The 14,629-nt window shown below is 71.5% G+C and overlaps 2 protein-coding genes across 5 annotated transcripts; both read right to left on the reverse strand.

The window, feature by feature from the left end:
* Positions 1–264: 264 nt before the first annotated feature.
* Positions 265–3,707, reverse strand: TAGLN (transgelin). Its single transcript, XM_082330615.1, has 5 exons — positions 3,609–3,707; positions 1,729–1,928; positions 1,428–1,605; positions 1,234–1,336; positions 265–983 (listed from the first exon to the last, which is right to left on the reverse strand). Exons 2-5 carry the CDS (start codon positions 1,906–1,908, stop codon positions 842–844), a joined length of 603 nt encoding a protein of 200 aa, XP_082186741.1. The 5' UTR covers positions 1,909–1,928; positions 3,609–3,707; the 3' UTR covers positions 265–841.
* A 719-nt stretch (positions 3,708–4,426) lies between these two features.
* Positions 4,427–11,981, reverse strand: SIDT2 (SID1 transmembrane family member 2). 4 transcript variants are annotated; one of them, XM_082330772.1, is made up of 27 exons: positions 11,354–11,981; positions 11,041–11,162; positions 10,745–10,906; positions 10,607–10,652; positions 10,395–10,496; positions 10,233–10,316; positions 9,943–10,054; positions 9,738–9,803; positions 9,531–9,624; positions 9,298–9,353; positions 8,781–8,852; positions 8,628–8,702; positions 8,279–8,341; positions 7,739–7,860; positions 7,581–7,654; positions 7,422–7,488; positions 7,227–7,300; positions 6,980–7,103; positions 6,772–6,889; positions 6,562–6,698; positions 6,372–6,480; positions 6,207–6,283; positions 6,043–6,089; positions 5,634–5,739; positions 5,413–5,523; positions 5,210–5,323; positions 4,429–5,122 (listed from the first exon to the last, which is right to left on the reverse strand). In XM_082330772.1, exons 1-27 carry the CDS (start codon positions 11,567–11,569, stop codon positions 5,060–5,062), a joined length of 2,613 nt encoding a protein of 870 aa, XP_082186898.1. In that variant the 5' UTR covers positions 11,570–11,981; the 3' UTR covers positions 4,429–5,059. The 4 variants fall into 4 exon arrangements, 3 of the variants coding, with proteins under 3 accessions (XP_082186897.1, XP_082186898.1, XP_082186896.1); XM_082330771.1 differs by having other exon boundaries at positions 4,427–5,122; positions 8,628–8,852; XM_082330770.1 differs by lacking the exon at positions 8,279–8,341 and having other exon boundaries at positions 4,430–5,122.
* Between the last annotated feature and the right edge of the window lie 2,648 nt (positions 11,982–14,629).

Consider the following 14,629-nt stretch of genomic DNA (forward strand, 5'->3'; position numbering starts at 1 on the left):
AGGGGCGGTTGGAAGGAGCGAGGAGGAAGGTTGGAGGAAGGCTGGCGCTGCGGCTCGGGCGGGAGAGGGCAGAGCTGTCCGAGCTGGGCGGGGAAAGCCCGATCCCCAGCTCTGGTTTTCCCAGGTTTGGAGCTGGAAGAAGGAGCGGACGTGGCCCGGGCGGCCTGAGCAGCCTTTACGGAGGGCGGCTTCGGCTCTCCCGGCACCGCCGGCCGGGGGCGATGGGGCAGGCGGGAGGAAACCTCGTCAGGCCACGCTGGATGAATAACCTTTTAATTTTGACAAAGACGAAGTACAAAACCAAGGCCAATTTTCTTTTCTCCCCGTTCGCAAGGATCTCTGCGGCGGTGGCGCGGGGCTCGTGCGGGGCTGCGGGCAGGCGGGGTGGCTCCGGGGGCCGGGGCGCGCGCCCTTCCCGCCCGCCATCCCGGGGAGGCCGGCGGGGCACCCGTGGGTGCCGGCGAGCGCGGCGCGGCGCGGCGGGGGCAGGACCGGCTGGCGGCGGGGCTCGCAGGGGTGCGGCGGGAACGTGCGAGGCCGGAGGAGAGAGGCTGCCTGGGGCACGGCGCGAGCGTGGCGGGGCTGCCCCGGCGTCCCCGAGGCGGGGTGCGTGGCCGCGCGCGGGGGCTGCGGCTGGGCGCGTGCTGCCGATGGCTGCGCTGAAGGGGTCGCTTGGGCTGGCTGGCGTTTTCTTTTCAATAAATACCAATCGGTGAGGGCGGTGGCGGCCGCCGGCGCTCGGGCGGCCGCGGCGCGCTGGGCCGGGGGGAGCGAAGACGGAGGTCCTGGCTGGGGCTGCTCTCCCGGCGGCGGGAGGGCTGGGGGCGGCGAGGGGGGCTGCCTAGCTGATGATCTGCCGGGGCCGGCCGTAGCTCATCCCCGCCTGTGACGCCCCCTTGTTGCTCCCCATCTGTAGGCCGATGACGTTCTTGCCCTCCTTCAGCTGGCTCTCGGTGAACTCCCGCTTGTGCTCCTGCGCTTTCCTGCGGGCCGGAGGGAGAGGCCATGCGGCACCCGCGCCCCCCGGGCGGCCGGACCCTCGTCCCCGTCCCCGGGGCGCCCGGCAGCCCCCGTTCCCCCAGGGAATTCCCCAGCTGCTGTCGCTCCCCAGCCAAAAGCTCGGCGTCCCGGGGCCGGGGTCTCCGGGGCACGGCCGGGCGGCGGGAAGAGCCCGCTCCGGGCAGCCGCGGGGCAGGGGGGTCCCCACGCCCGGGGCCGCGCTCCCCCACTTACTTCATGAACCAGTTGGGGTCCCCGTGGTAGTGCCCGTCGTTCTTGGTGACCGCCAGGCTCCCCAGGGCCATCAGCGTCCTCTGCACCGCCGCCATGTCCTTGGCTGCCGGGGGACGGAGGGGCGTGAAGACGGGCACGGCGCCGCAGCCCCGGCCCCTCCCAACCCCGGCTGCCCCCCACCCGCCCGCCCGCACCTTCAAAGAGGTCGACGGTCTGGAACACGTCCGTCTTCACCACGCCGTAGTCCTCGGCCGCCTTGAGGAACTGGGCGATCTGCTCCATCTGCTTGAAGACCATGGTGGGGGGGGTGTCGGGGATCTTGACGGGCTTGGAGCCGTCAGGGTAGAGGCTGTTCACCAGCCTGCTGAGGACCTGCCGGCAGAGGAGAGGCTGGGCTCGCCGCGCCGCGCTCGCCGCCGGCCGCGGAGCTCCCCGCCGGCCGCCCACCCAGCCCCGGGGCCGGCGGGCGCGGCGGGCGCCCGGCCCCCCACTTACGATGCCGTTCTTCAGCCAGACCTGGAAGCCCAGGCGGCCCCGCTCGGGGCGACCCACCGCGGCCCCGCACTGCGCCACGATCCACTCCACCAGCCTGTCCTCCAGCTCGTCGTCGTACTTCTTCTCGATCTTGGACTGGACGTCCCTGCTCATGCCGTACGCCGGGCCCTTGTTCGCCATGTCTGCGGCGGGTGGGAGACCTGGCGGCGGGACGGCGACCGTCAGCCTGCGGAGATGCTGTCCCGCTACCCGGGGACCCCACGGCCACCCCGGCACCCTGCAGCGGCCACCTCCCACCCTGGCGCAGCGGGGACGTGCCCTCCTCCCGGCTCTTCCCTTGCTGCGCAACGGCCCTTCAGCTCCGTCGGGCACGTTTGGAGGTGAGTGCACGGCCGTGACCGCTGCGGCCTGCCCGGACAGACGGTTCCCATCCCCGCAGCGGTGCCTTGTCCCCGCTCCCCAGCTCAGGCTGCGCAGGAGAGCAGCCTCATCCCCGTCCCCTGCCTGCTCAGCTGCCTGCCGGCTCTTGGTTGGCATCAACGTCCTGGCGTGGCTGTGCCCTGAGGCCGGAGCAGCTGTGCTGGGCTTCAGAGCAGAGGGGTCCGGGTGGCAGGGTGACCACGGCAGGGCTGGGTGGCTGCGGCACACCGTGGTGGCCACGGCGCAGCGGGGTGGCCACGCCGTGCCGGGGCAGGGTGGCCATGGTGCCGTGGGGCGGCCTCGGCGCGGCGGGTCCTGGTGCTGAGGAGGAGCGCAGGCGAGGCAGGACCGCGGCGGGAGCCGTGCCCGTGCCCTTGTAAGGGCATGCTGCGGGCAGAGATGGCAGGTAGCTGGCTGCGGCCAGGGCCGGAGGATGCCAGGGAGGTTGCCAGGAGGGAGAGGCGCTGGGAGCCGGCAGCCAAGCCCTCGGCAGAGCTGGCCTCGCTCCTCCCCGCACAGCTCCCTGCTTGGCTTTAAGCCACCGAGTGCCGGGGCTGCACCCGCAAGGAGCCGTGTGCCCGCTCCCCGCATCCACGCCCTGCCCCGGGCTGGCTCACCCCGACCACCGGGCAGTAGCCCGCCAGCTCCCGCAGGACGGGCTCTGAGACCTGGCACAGCTCGCTGCAGCGGAGGATGCTGGCCCGCTTGCTGCCGGCGATGCACGAGCCCCATGGTTTATGCGGCAGCGCCCCACGAGCCCCGCGGGCAGCCTGCGCCCAGATCCCGAGCACTGCCCAGCACGTCCAGCAGTGCCTCAGCCAGCTCCGCTCTGTGCCCTGGCCAGCCCGGCGCAGTGGGGTTGCCCACAGACCCCAGCCTCGCCGGGCACGGCTCCCTCGGCCACGCGGCAGTGCCCGCTGGCTGCCGGCTGCCCTCGGAGCCACCGGCCCCGTGCCCGTCGCCTGTCCGCGCTGAGGCGCAGGGCAGAAGCAGGGGCTGGAGTCTCCGCGCCGCCCCAAGCCCCGCACCGAGCCCCACACGGCCCCTCCGGCCCCCACAGGGCTGAGCCTGGCCGACCCGCAGCCGCGCAGCCCCGCCGGCAACGTGGCCCTGGGGAGCAGGAGCAGCGCGGGACCCCGGGCGGCGTCCCCAGCCCCGGCAGCCGCGTCCCCAGCCCGAGCAGCGGCTTCCCCTCCTGGGGAGCCCGACCCTCATCCGGGGAGCAGCGTGGCAATCCAGGGAGCCGCATCCCAGTCCCGGGGAGCGGCATCCCAATCCCAGGGAGCGGCATCCCAGTCGGAGGCGTAGAATCCCCATCCAGGGAGCAGGATGGCCGTCCCGGGAGCAGCATCGCCATCCCGGCACAGGGTCCCCATCCCAGGGAGCGGCACCCCCGTGCCAGGGGCCGGTGTCCCCACCCCGGGCACCCTCCCCGCCGCCCCCCCCGCAGCAGGACTTACAAGCGGCTGCTCACGGAGGCGAGGGGTGATGCTCTGCGCGGGAGCCGGCACACTGCACAGTTAGGAGGCCGACCCTGTGCTAAAAGGCCGGCGCCGGGACAGTGATGTCAGCGCAGCGCGGGGGCCAGCCCCCCCAGCCCTCCCTCCGGGGCGCGCCAGCCCCGCAGCGCACCGTGACTCTGGCCCAGGCACCATATTTGGGGAAAGACTCCGAAAATCAGCGACCGAGGCCCGTGCCCGAGCATTCCCCGCGTGCCTCCTCCCCAGCGGGTTTGGGGGCTGATGGAGTAAGTCCTTTTATAGCCAGGCGCTCGGCCGGCCGCAGGAGTTTCTGCCCTGACTTCATGGCTGGTTTCCCCGTGTGCTCACTGCCGGGGAGCTGGGGTGGCCGAGCGCTGGGGCACGGCAGCCCGGGCGGCACCCACAGCCCACGGCGGCGTGCCCCGGTCGGGGCTGGCCGGGGCAGAGCCGCGAGGCTCCGGCGGGCATCGTGCCTGGGCATCCCGCAGCTGCCCCCGGACTCGCTGGGCACCAGCCCGCTCGGGTGGGCCAGGGCGCAGCCAGCAGCGCCGGCACCCGGCTGCCAAGGGGAGCCCTGGCTTCCCAGGACCCTCCCTGCCCGTGAAGCGGGCACCCCTGGGCATCCCTAACCCCCCCGGGGCTGCCAGCCTCCCGCACCCCACAGACCCCCAGCCCCCGTGCGAAGGAGGAGCCGGTGCCGCAGCGGAGCGCGGCTGGCACCTGGTGGCAGCCCGGCAGGCAGAGCCCGCCGCCCCCGCTGACCCCTGGGGACCCCCGGGGACCCCCGGGCTCCCGCTGCCCAGGCAGGAGGCGGCAGGCGCGGGCAAAGTGCAGACACTTTAATGCGAGTCCCTTCCCAGCAGACCCACACGCGGAGAGCACGCGACAGCCTTGGCGGGGAGCGGCGACGGGGGGCGCAAACGTCCGACACCCTCCTGGGATGCTGAAGGAGACGCAAGCGGGGCCTCTCCGGCCACCGCCACCGCGCCGGGCGCACGCACCCCCGCCTCCCACCCATACGACTCAGGCACTGAAGAGACACCCGCACCCGCGCGCTCGGGGGGCCACGGGGCTGCTGGCACGGCGCTCGCCCCGGCCCCCGCACCGCGGGCGCAGGGACATGGAGCAGCAGCAGCACCTTTTCCAGTGTCACTTGCCACTGCGGACGGGTGCCCCAGCGGCCCCCCAGCCCCGTTTTCGGCTATGATGAGCCTGGGAACGGGCATGCAGCACCAGGGAGGGACCCGGCTGGCAGGGAGGAGGCACACCGGGACCCCCGGGCTGCGCGGGGAGGGGGACGGAGTGGCTGGCGGGACCCACAGCACGGGCATCCCTCCCCAGGGGCGCACGGTGCCCCGGCGGGTCCCCGCTCCCGGGGGCTGCGGCCGGGCATTTGGCACGGTCCCAGGGCAGTGGTTGGCTGTGGGCCCCTAGAAGACATAGATCTTGTCCCGCTGGACGCAGTCCAGGTCATCGTCCAGTGTCAGCAGCACCTGCAGGGCGAGGGGAGCAGGGCTGCGGTGAGCCGGGGCGGCCAGGGTCAGCCGGCAGCCGCGCCGGCGGCAGCAGCCACCACCTACCAGGAAGGAGCCGAACATGGCGATGGAGGAGAGGAAGTGCCAGATGTCGTGGTCGTCAAAGAAGTCGAGCAGGATGCAGTCGCGGTTGTGCTCCCGGGACTCAGCCGGCGTTTTCTGCCGGGGACAGGGCCAGCCGTCACCACGCCGGCCGGCGGCCACCCCGCCCGCCCCACCGCGCCGCACCGCGCCGCCCACCCGCTCACCTGCCAGGTGCTGAGCCCCTGGAAGAAGAAGAAGAGGGCGAAGCCCCAGACCACCGAGGTGCCGATGATGCAGAGGAAGGGGATGAGCTTGATGCGCTCACCGCTGCGGAGCTGCGGGAGAGGCCAAGGTCAAGGCGCGGGCAGGGGTGCCCGTCCCTGCCCTGCCCTCCCCGTCGGGCACGCCGCGCCCGCACAGCCGGGCCGGGGGGCTTGGCTCCCACCTTCATGATGATGTAGAAGGCGAAGTAGAGGAGGAGGTTGCAGATGCCGATGGCCAGCAGGTAGGAAGCGAAGTCATTGGGGCGGACGATGAGGCCGTAGGCAGCGCTGGGGAGGCAGGGAGAGGCGGCGGTGTCAGCGCAGCCTGCGGCGTCCCCCCGCCCGCCGTACCCCTGCACTTTCCCCTACGCAGCACACGGGGACGCCGGGGCTGCTGCAGCGATGGCGGGGACCTGCCGTGCTCGGCTCGCAGCCGTCGCGAGCTGGGGCTCCTCAGCCCAGCCCCAGCGGAGGGGACGGCGGCCGGGGGGGTCGGGCTGCAGGAGCGGGGTGGGGGCGGCAGCGGGGACGGGGAGCGCTGGGCTGGGAGAAGCAGCGTGGGGTCTGGTCCGCGCCCGGCTCCGCACTTACAGCGACCAGTTGATGATGTTTCCCATGACCAAGAGCACCATTCGATCCTGCAAAGGGCGAGGGGGGCTGTGAGGGGCCGGCGGCTTCGGGGAGGGAGGGCTGCCAGGAGGGGTCTCCGCAGAGCCGGGGACCCCGGTGCCGCGAGCCGCGCTGCCAGCACTCACCACGTACATGGGCCCGCTGCACTGCCGGACGCAGTCCGTGTACAGCACGTGCAGGATCCTGCGCAGGATGCCCGAGTCTGCGGGGAGGGGAGAGGAGAGGTCGTGCCAGGGGGCCGCCGCGCCGCCCCCCACCCGCCCCGCTGGCGGCGGCGCCCCCCGCCTCACCCAGCTTCCAGCGCCCCATGTAGTAGAGCTGGGTGCTCAGCAGCAGGGTGGCCACGATGTGGATGACGGAGAAGACGATCCAGAAGGCCGTGTTCCCCTTGCCGAAGACCTGCGGGCGAGCGGGGCGGCGGGCAGCGGGCTGCGGGGGCAACCGGCAGCCCCCGCCTCCGCCGGCACCCGCCGTACTCACCACGCCGACGACGGAGAAGAAGATGACAAGGGCCAGGCAGGCATAGGCGCTGTAGGCGCTGGCGTTGATGTCCGGGTGGCGCTTCTGGTAGAGCTTCAGCATGCAGAGCCCCGCGATCATGTACATGAAGGAGGTGTCTGCGGGGGAAAGAGCGGTGAGCGGGGCGGGGGCGGCCCCGGCGCGGGCGGTGGCGGGCCGGGGGGCACTCACCGAACTGGAAGTTGGTGTAGTTGGGGCAGACGTGGTAGCAGGCGCTGAGCAGCCCCTCCATCATGAGGGCGGTGCCCATGGCGTAGAAGAGCCCGAAGTGCTTGGGGATGCCGCACTCCTGGGGGACGGGAGCAGAGGGAGGGGAAGCGGGGGTCCGGGGCGGCCGAGACCCCCCGGGCATGCAGCCCGGCGGCCGCCCGTCCCTTACCAGGGCGTGGGCGTCATTGCGCATGAGCGCCCGGTTGTAGCTGATCTCCCGCTGCAGGATGATGAGCAGGAAGAGCAAGCCCAGCAGGACGTAGCCCAGGTTGCTGAGGATGTTGTTGAAGGCGCTGCGAGGCGGGGGGCAGTCCGGAGGTGGGTGCTGCGGACCCCTCTCCCTCCCCGGGGCCCCACCGCAGCCCTGCCCCGGGTGCAGGGGACCCCCAGCCGCCCACCGTCTCCCCTGAACCCACCTGAGGTTCCCCAGCGGGTGGGCGCACAGAAAGTTGTAGTAGCAGATGTCCTGGTTGCCGGTGACGTTCACCACCTGCGCGCGCGGGCACGGTGAGAGCAGGCGGCGGCGGGGCCTGGGGACACGGGGGACGCCCAGGGACGTCCCCGCCGCGGCCCGCAGCGCTCCCGGGAGCCCCGCTTGCTGCCCCGCTTACCGTCTGGTAGGTGATGACGAGCTGGATGACGGGGAGGGCGTAGAAGACGGCGATGGTGGCGATGTTCCTGGGAGAGGCGGGGGGGTCAGGGGGTCCCCGCCGCCCGCCCCGGGTCGGGACGCTGCTCTGTGCCCCCCATCCCCACCGCCCCCTGCTCACCAGAAGTAGATCTGGTACTTCTTCCGCAGCACCCGCTTGTCCTTGCGGGCCAGGTCGGCCACACAGAGGTATTGCTGGAAGGAGAGGCAGGTGGAGGGGCTCGCCCCGCCGGTGGGCAGCAGCCGGCGGGGAAGCGGGGGGCGCGGGGCGGGACACACCTTGGTGCGGATGACGTTCTTGTCGTAGTCGATGTCGGCCAGCGTGTCGTAGTCGTCCTCCTCGACGGAGCTGAGCGAGTCCAGGCGCGGCCGGCCGGCCACGTTCTCCAGCGACCGCTCCCCTGCGGCCGAGCCGGGGCCGTCAGCGGAGCCCCTCGGCCGAGCCCGCCTCGGCGCCCACCCCGCGGGTCCCCAATCACCCCCAATTAACCGCTCAGCTGCCTCCCTGCCGACTCGCGCTGGGGACAGGCTCCGGTTCCGTGCGGACCCCCGCGCTGCCCCCGCCCCAGGTGAGCATCACCCGGTGCCCCTGTCCCCCAGGGCCCTGCCGGGCTGGGGCAGCCGGGGGCAGGCGGACGCCGTGCCCCCCACCCCGCAGCCCCTCGGGCGCTGTCCTGCCCGCAGCGGGGGCTGCTGGGCGGCCGCCCTTGCTCGCAGGGAGGGGAGGAGGGAGCAGAGGTGCTCAGCGCCCCGGGCGCAAGCTTGGGCAGGGCCGATTTTGGCTTGATTGGCCCGTCCCTCCCTGGTACCAGCATCTACCCATGGCAATGCTCAGCGGCCTCATCGGGGCAGAGGGCGTGCGCCGCTTGAACTGCTCCTGCCCTTCAAAGGAAAGCGAGAGTTATTGGAGGAGCAGGAGCAGGACCGAGCGCCAGGGGCTTCCCCGGCACGCGTCCGCCCCACCGGCCGGCGGCACCGGTGGAGACCCCGCTGCGGGCTTGCACGGAGGGGCCGGCAACCCAGGGACCCTTCCCGCGGGATGGAGAGGGGCAGAGCTGGGATGCTGCCAGCAGCGCGGCACCGTCGGGGCGGCCGGGCGCTGCCCGGGCACAGCGGCTCCGCAGGGCTGCGGCCGTGCCAGCCACCGCACCGCTGCCCCGGGACTCACCCGTGTAGCCGTAGGAGACTTCTGCCGAGCCCATGCTGTCTGTGACGCCCTCGGCGCTGCTGGAGGAGCCGTTCCCTGCAAGGACAGCCAGACGGGGTGGGCACGGCCGCCTGCCGACGGGCAGGGAGGCGAGGGACGGCGCGTGGCACTCACCGAAGGAGCCGTAACCATAGCTGTCGTAGGGGGCATGGCCCAGGAAGGAGGTGGGGATGCTGCGGGCGTGCCCTGCAAGGCAGGAGGGTCCCCGTCAGCCGCCAGCAGCCTCCCGTGGCACCCCTGGCCCCGGGCCACAGGGCCGTTCGGTGCAGACAGCGCCCCGCGCCCTGCCCTGGCATGGGAGCGAGCTCGCAGGCAAGGGCAGAGCAGATGCTGGCACCTACCCAGTAGAGATGCTGGGAGTCCCCGGGAAGCCGTGGAAAGAAAGAGAGACTTGGTGAGGCGCCCAGGCCCCAGCGCAGCCCTGCCAGCCCAGAGCCCCAGGACGTCCCCGTCCCCCCGACATCGGGATTTGTCCCCAGGGAGCTGGGGGACAAGCGGGGCTCGAGGGGGCAGCGGGGAACTCCTGCAGAACCGAGGGCTTTGCCGTCGGCTCGAGAGGGCAAAATAACCGGGAATGCCCAGGCAGACCCCCATGTGCCGCTGCTGCCGGCTGCTGCCTCCGGCCCCTCACCCGTGTCCAGGCTGGGCGAGTCCATGGCTGCCAGGAGCCCCTTCCTCTTCTGCCGCCTGCCGAGGGAAGCGGCCGTGAGCAGCCCCGGGAGCAGCCCGGGGCGAGGGGGCACAGCACGCCCGAGGGCCCCCACCACGCCGGGACCGTGCGCCAGGGACAGGACGGCACGGCACCCACAGGCTCAGCGCCCGGAGGGGACGGGGTGACCGGGGCAGCGACGCCCGGGAACTCACCGGCAGCTCTCCCAGCAGGCGATGAACAGCGTGAGGACGTAGAAGGAGAGGAAGATGCCCAGGCAGAAGAGCACGCTGCTGACATAGGCCTCCGCTGCGCAGAGCCGGGGCAAGCCCTCAGGGGGAGCGGCAGCCCTGGGGACCTGCAGCGGGGCCCCCCGCGGAGCCCAGCACCCCCCAGCCCCAAAGGGCCCCTCCCAGGCTTACAGGTTATGGTGGGCGACACCATCACCTCCAGCGTCTTCTGCCGGTTGTGCTGATCCACGGGTTCATCTGGGAGAAGGCACGGGCCGGGGGCTCAGCCCTCCGCGGATGCCGCTGCTCACCCTGTCCCCAGCGAGCCCCCAGCGCACCACCCGGGGCAGCAGGGACGCGCTGGCGGGCGGGCGCTTCCCCCAGCCCCCCGGCGTACCTGGCGAGGCGTTTTTGGAGAGGGGGTAGTAGGGCAGAGCCCCCCCGCACGCCTCGTCCTCCGTCTTCACCACCACCACCACGTAGAAGCTGTTGCTGGGGAAATCCTTCTTCTGCAGCGGCCGTCCCGGCGGGTGAGAGACGGGGGTCAGCAGAGCCCAGCCGAGGCTCCCGGGGGGCTCGGGGCCGCCCCAGAGCAATAACCTCTGCAAGCTCTGCTAACCGGCGCTACCGCCAGTGCCGGGCACGGGCCGGGAGCAGCACGGCCCCGCGGCACGGCCCCGCGCCCACCTGAACTGTGATGGCCGCCTTCTTCGTCATGGTCTGGTACATCCCGATGAAGGCCACGTTGTTGTCCAAGTCGTAGACGGGGCACTGCGAGGGCGGAGGGGCCGTCAGCCCCGCCGGGCGTCACGGGTCGCCCGGACGGGAGGCCCCGCCGCCCAAACCTACCAGGATGTCCTGGATGGAGATGACGGAGCAGGGGAAGGCCATGGCCGAGGTCACCTTCACGATCACCGAGTCCACTCCCTTGGGGAACTCGTACTTGAAATACTGGGGGGGAGGGCCCGTCACTGCCACGGTGGCCATGCTGTCCTCCCCGGGCCGGCCTCGGGCGCGGACCCTCTCCCACGCCACCTCGCGCCGCGCCGGCCCCTCCTCACCTGCGGCTGGGCTGCCGTGGCGTTGAAGCTGAACCTCTCGTTGGTCCTGCAGGGAGCACGGAAAGGACGCGGGCTAACGGGGGGAGCCCACGGCCTCGGCAGGCAGGGACGGGGACCGGGGCGCGGGGCTCCCCTCACCGCAGGACGAAGTTCTCCACGTGGGTGACCCGCAGCTGGTAGGAGGTGTTGAGGGAGAGCGTGGAGACGTCCACGTAGAAGTGCTGGGTCTCCACCTCCGCCTTGGTCTGGGGCTGGCAGAGCGTGCGGCTCACCTCCTGGTACGCGTACTTCCTCTGGTACCTGGGCAGGCAGAGCGCCCGCCGAGCTGTGCTGCGCCCGCTGCCCCCGCGCCCGGCCCGCGGCACCCCTGCCCGCCCGCCGGTCCTCGCCGCACCGCCGGGCAGGGGCGCGGCGCCCGTCCCGCCGATACTCACAGGCCCCGGAGGATGAGCGGCACCTGGAAGGAGACCACCGCCTCCTTCTGCCTCACCACGAAGAGGACGGGCAAGTCCTTGCGGTCGGAGAGGACGTTCACCGACACCCGCACCCCCTCCGTCTGCGGGGACAGCGGGAAGGCGAGGCGTTGGCCGGGCACGACCAGCCGCGGCGGACTCGACCCCGCCGGCTGGACTTTGCTCGGCCATCGTGGCAGGGGATGCCTCCGCACCGCGGGACCGCGGCGGCCCGGGGAAGGGGAACCCGCCGGGGGAGCGGGCAGCGGCCGCCGCGGCCGCCCCGCCGGCTCACCCTGTTCCTCCGGACGCTGTGGTTGAAGGCGTAGACGTTGAGCAGGTTGGCGTCCACCCAGTCGGCGTAGGTGGTGTTGAAGCGGGCCTCCTTCTCCTCCACCCGCGGGGCGCCGCGGGGCTGGGGCAGGGCGGGCGGCAGGGCCAGCAGCGCCCAGGCCAGCAGCCCCCGGGCCAGCAGCCCCCGGGCCAGCGCGGCCGCCCCGGCGCCCGGCATCCCCTCAGCATCCCCGGCCGCGCCCGCCGGCCAAGGTCCGCCGGGCGGGACGGGACGGGACGGGACGGGACGGGTCGGTCAGCCGGGGAGCGCCCGGGCACCCCGCCCCATGGCGAGCGCCGCCGCCGCTGCTGCCGGTGCCGCCGGTGCCGGTGCCGCTGCGGGTCCCCGGGCCGGCGCTGATCCCGGGGCCGATCCCGGGGCCGATCCCGGGGCCGATCCGGGCGGGCGCTGCGGGGGAGCCCCGGGGGCGGCGCGGGGACCGGGACCGGTGCCCGGTTCTGCTGCCGGTGCCCGGAGCTGGGTCCCGGCGGTGCCGCCGCTGCCGGTGCCGCTGCCGGTGCCGCTGCCGGTGCCCGGTGCCGGTACCGGTGCCGGTACTTTCTGTCTCCCCGTTCCGCAGGCAGCTGTAAACACGGGCCGGCGGTGACGTCACGCCCGGCACACGTTAAAGGGCCAAGCCGGGGAAGTGACGCGGCGGCGGGCGGCGCCGGGGCGCGGGCGTCCCCTGCCCGGGGGGAGCGGCCCGGCGGGGAGCCCCTGCCCGCTGTGGGACCCCAGAGGGGAGCCCCTGCCCTGGGGGGAGCCCATAGGGGAAGCTCCTGCCCCATACAGGACCCCATAGGGGAGCCCCTGCTCTCTAGAGGAGCCCCTGCCCCATGTAGGACCCCATAGGGGAGCCCCTGCTCTCTCCAGGAGCCCCTGCCCCATACAGGACCCCATAGGGGAGCCCCTGCTCTCTAGAGGAGCCCCTGCCCCATGTAGGACCCCATAGGGGAGCCCCTGCTCTCTAGAGGAGCCCCTGCCCCATACAGGACCCCATAGGGGAGCCCCTGCTCTCTAGAGGAGCCCCTGCCCCATGTAGGACCCCATAGGGGAGCCCCTGCTCCGTATAGGACCCCGTAGGGGAAGCTCCTGCTCCATAGGGCAGCCCCTACCCCATAAGGGAAGCCCCTGCTCCATATAGGAACCCATAGGGGAGCCCCTGCTCCATATAGGACCCCATAGGGAAGCCCCTGCTCTCTCGAGGAGCCCCTGCCCCATGTAGGACCCCATAGGGGAAGCCCCATTCCATAGGGGTGCCCCTGCCCCATATAGGAACCCACAGGGGAACCCCTGCTCCATAGGGGAGCCCCTGCTCCATATAGGACCCCATAGGGGAAGCCCCTACCCCATAAGGGAAGCCCCTGCCCCATATAGGACCCCATAGGGGAAGCTCCTGCTCCATATGGGAGCCCCTACCCCATAAGGGCAGCCCCTGCTCCATATAGGACCCCATAGGGGAGGCCCCTGCTCTCTAGAGGAGCCCCTGCCCCATGTAGGACCCCATAGGGGAGCCCCTGCTCTCTAGAGGAGCCCCTGCCCCATACAGGACCCCATAGGGGAGCCCCTGCTCTCTAGAGGAGCCCCTGCCCCATGTAGGACCCCATAGGGGAGCCCCTGCTCCGTATAGGACCCCGTAGGGGAAGCTCCTGCTCCATAGGGCAGCCCCTACCCCATAAGGGAAGCCCCTGCTCCATATAGGAACCCATAGGGGAGCCCCTGCTCCATATAGGACCCCATAGGGAAGCCCCTGCTCTCTCGAGGAGCCCCTGCCCCATGTAGGACCCCATAGGGGAAGCCCCATTCCATAGGGGTGCCCCTGCCCCATATAGGAACCCACAGGGGAACCCCTGCTCCATAGGGGAGCCCCTGCTCCATATAGGACCCCATAGGGGAAGCCCCTACCCCATAAGGGAAGCCCCTGCCCCATATAGGACCCCATAGGGGAAGCTCCTGCTCCATATGGGAGCCCCTACCCCATAAGGGCAGCCCCTGCTCCATATAGGACCCCATAGGGGAGGCCCCTGCTCTCTAGAGGAGCCCCTGCCCCATGTAGGACCCCATAGGGGAAGCCCTGCTCTGTAGGGGAGCCCTTGCCTTGTATAGGACCCCATAGGGAAGTCCCTGCTCCATAGAGGAGCCCTGCCCCATGTGGGACCCCATAGGGGAGGCCCCTGATCCATAGGGGAGGCCCTACCCCGTAAGGGAAGCCCCTGCTCCATATAGGAACCCATAGGGGAGCCCCTGCTCCACAGGGGAGCCCTGCCCCATATAGGACCCCATAGGGGAAGCCCCATTCCATAGGGGAGCCCCTGCTCCATATAGGACCCCATAGGGGAAGCTCCTGCTCCATATAGGACCCCATAGGGGAAGCCCCATTCCATAGGGGAGCCCCTGCTCCATATAGGAACCCATAGGGGATCCCCTACTCCACATAGGACCCCATAGGGGAAGCCCCTGCTCCATAGGGGAGCCCCTGCTCCATGTAGGACCCCACAGGGGAGGTCCTGCCCTGTATAGAACCCCATAGGGAAGCCCTGTCCAGTAGGGGAGCCCCTGCCCCATACAGGACCCCATAAGGGAAGCCCCATTCTATAGGGGAGCCCCTGCCCCATATAGGACCCCAGAGGGGAGCCCCTGCTCTCTAGAGGAGCCCCTGCCCCATACAGGACCCCATAGGGGAGCCCCTGCTCTCTAGAGGAGCCCCTGCCCCATGTAGGACCCCATAGGGGAAGCCCCATTCCATAGGGGAGCCCCTGCCCCATATAGGAACCCACAGGGGAGCCCCTGCCCCATATAGGACCCCATAGGGGAAGCCCCTGTCCCATAGGACCCCATAGGGGAAGCTCCTGCTCCATATGGGAGCCCCTACCCCATAAGGGCAGCCCCTGCTCCATATAGGACCCCATAGGGGAAGCCCCTGCTCTCTAGAGGAGACCCTGCCCCATAGGACCCCATAGGGGAAGCTCCTGCTCCATATGGGAGCCCCTACCCCATAAGGGCAGCCCCTGCTCCATATAGGACCCCATAGGGGAGGCCCCTGCTCTCTAGAGGAGCCCCTGCCCCATGTAGGACCCCATAGGGGAAGCCCTGCTCTGTAGGGGAGCCCTTGCCTTGTATAGGACCCCATAGGGAAGTCCCTGCTCCATAGAGGAGCCCCTGCCCCATGTGGGACCCCATAGGGGAGGCCCCTGATCCATAGGGGAGGCCCTACCCCGTAAGGGAAGCCCCTGCTCC

Source organism: Platalea leucorodia (assembly GCF_965183815.1).
Source record: "Platalea leucorodia genome assembly, chromosome: 20".
NCBI classification, from domain to species: Eukaryota; Metazoa; Chordata; class Aves; order Pelecaniformes; family Threskiornithidae; genus Platalea; species Platalea leucorodia.

Excerpts from the sequence above, each read along its gene's own strand:
- TAGLN (XM_082330615.1), bottom strand. The coding sequence starts at position 1,908 with ATGGCGAACAAGGGCCCGGCGTACGGCATGAGCAGGGACGTCCAGTCC. Across the intron at positions 1,337-1,427 it reads GACCGTCGACCTCTTTGAAG|CCAAGGACATGGCGGCGGTG; the intron begins GTGCGGGCGGGC and ends GTCCCCCGGCAG. Across the intron at positions 984-1,233 it reads GACCCCAACTGGTTCATGAA|GAAAGCGCAGGAGCACAAGC; the intron begins GTAAGTGGGGGA and ends TCCGGCCCGCAG.
- SIDT2 (XM_082330771.1), bottom strand. The coding sequence starts at position 11,569 with ATGCCGGGCGCCGGGGCGGCCGCGCTGGCCCGGGGGCTGCTGGCCCGG. Across the intron at positions 10,497-10,606 it reads CCACGGCAGCCCAGCCGCAG|TATTTCAAGTACGAGTTCCC; the intron begins GTGAGGAGGGGC and ends CCTCCCCCCCAG. Across the intron at positions 7,655-7,738 it reads AGAACGTCATCCGCACCAAG|CAATACCTCTGTGTGGCCGA; the intron begins GTGTGTCCCGCC and ends CTCTCCTTCCAG.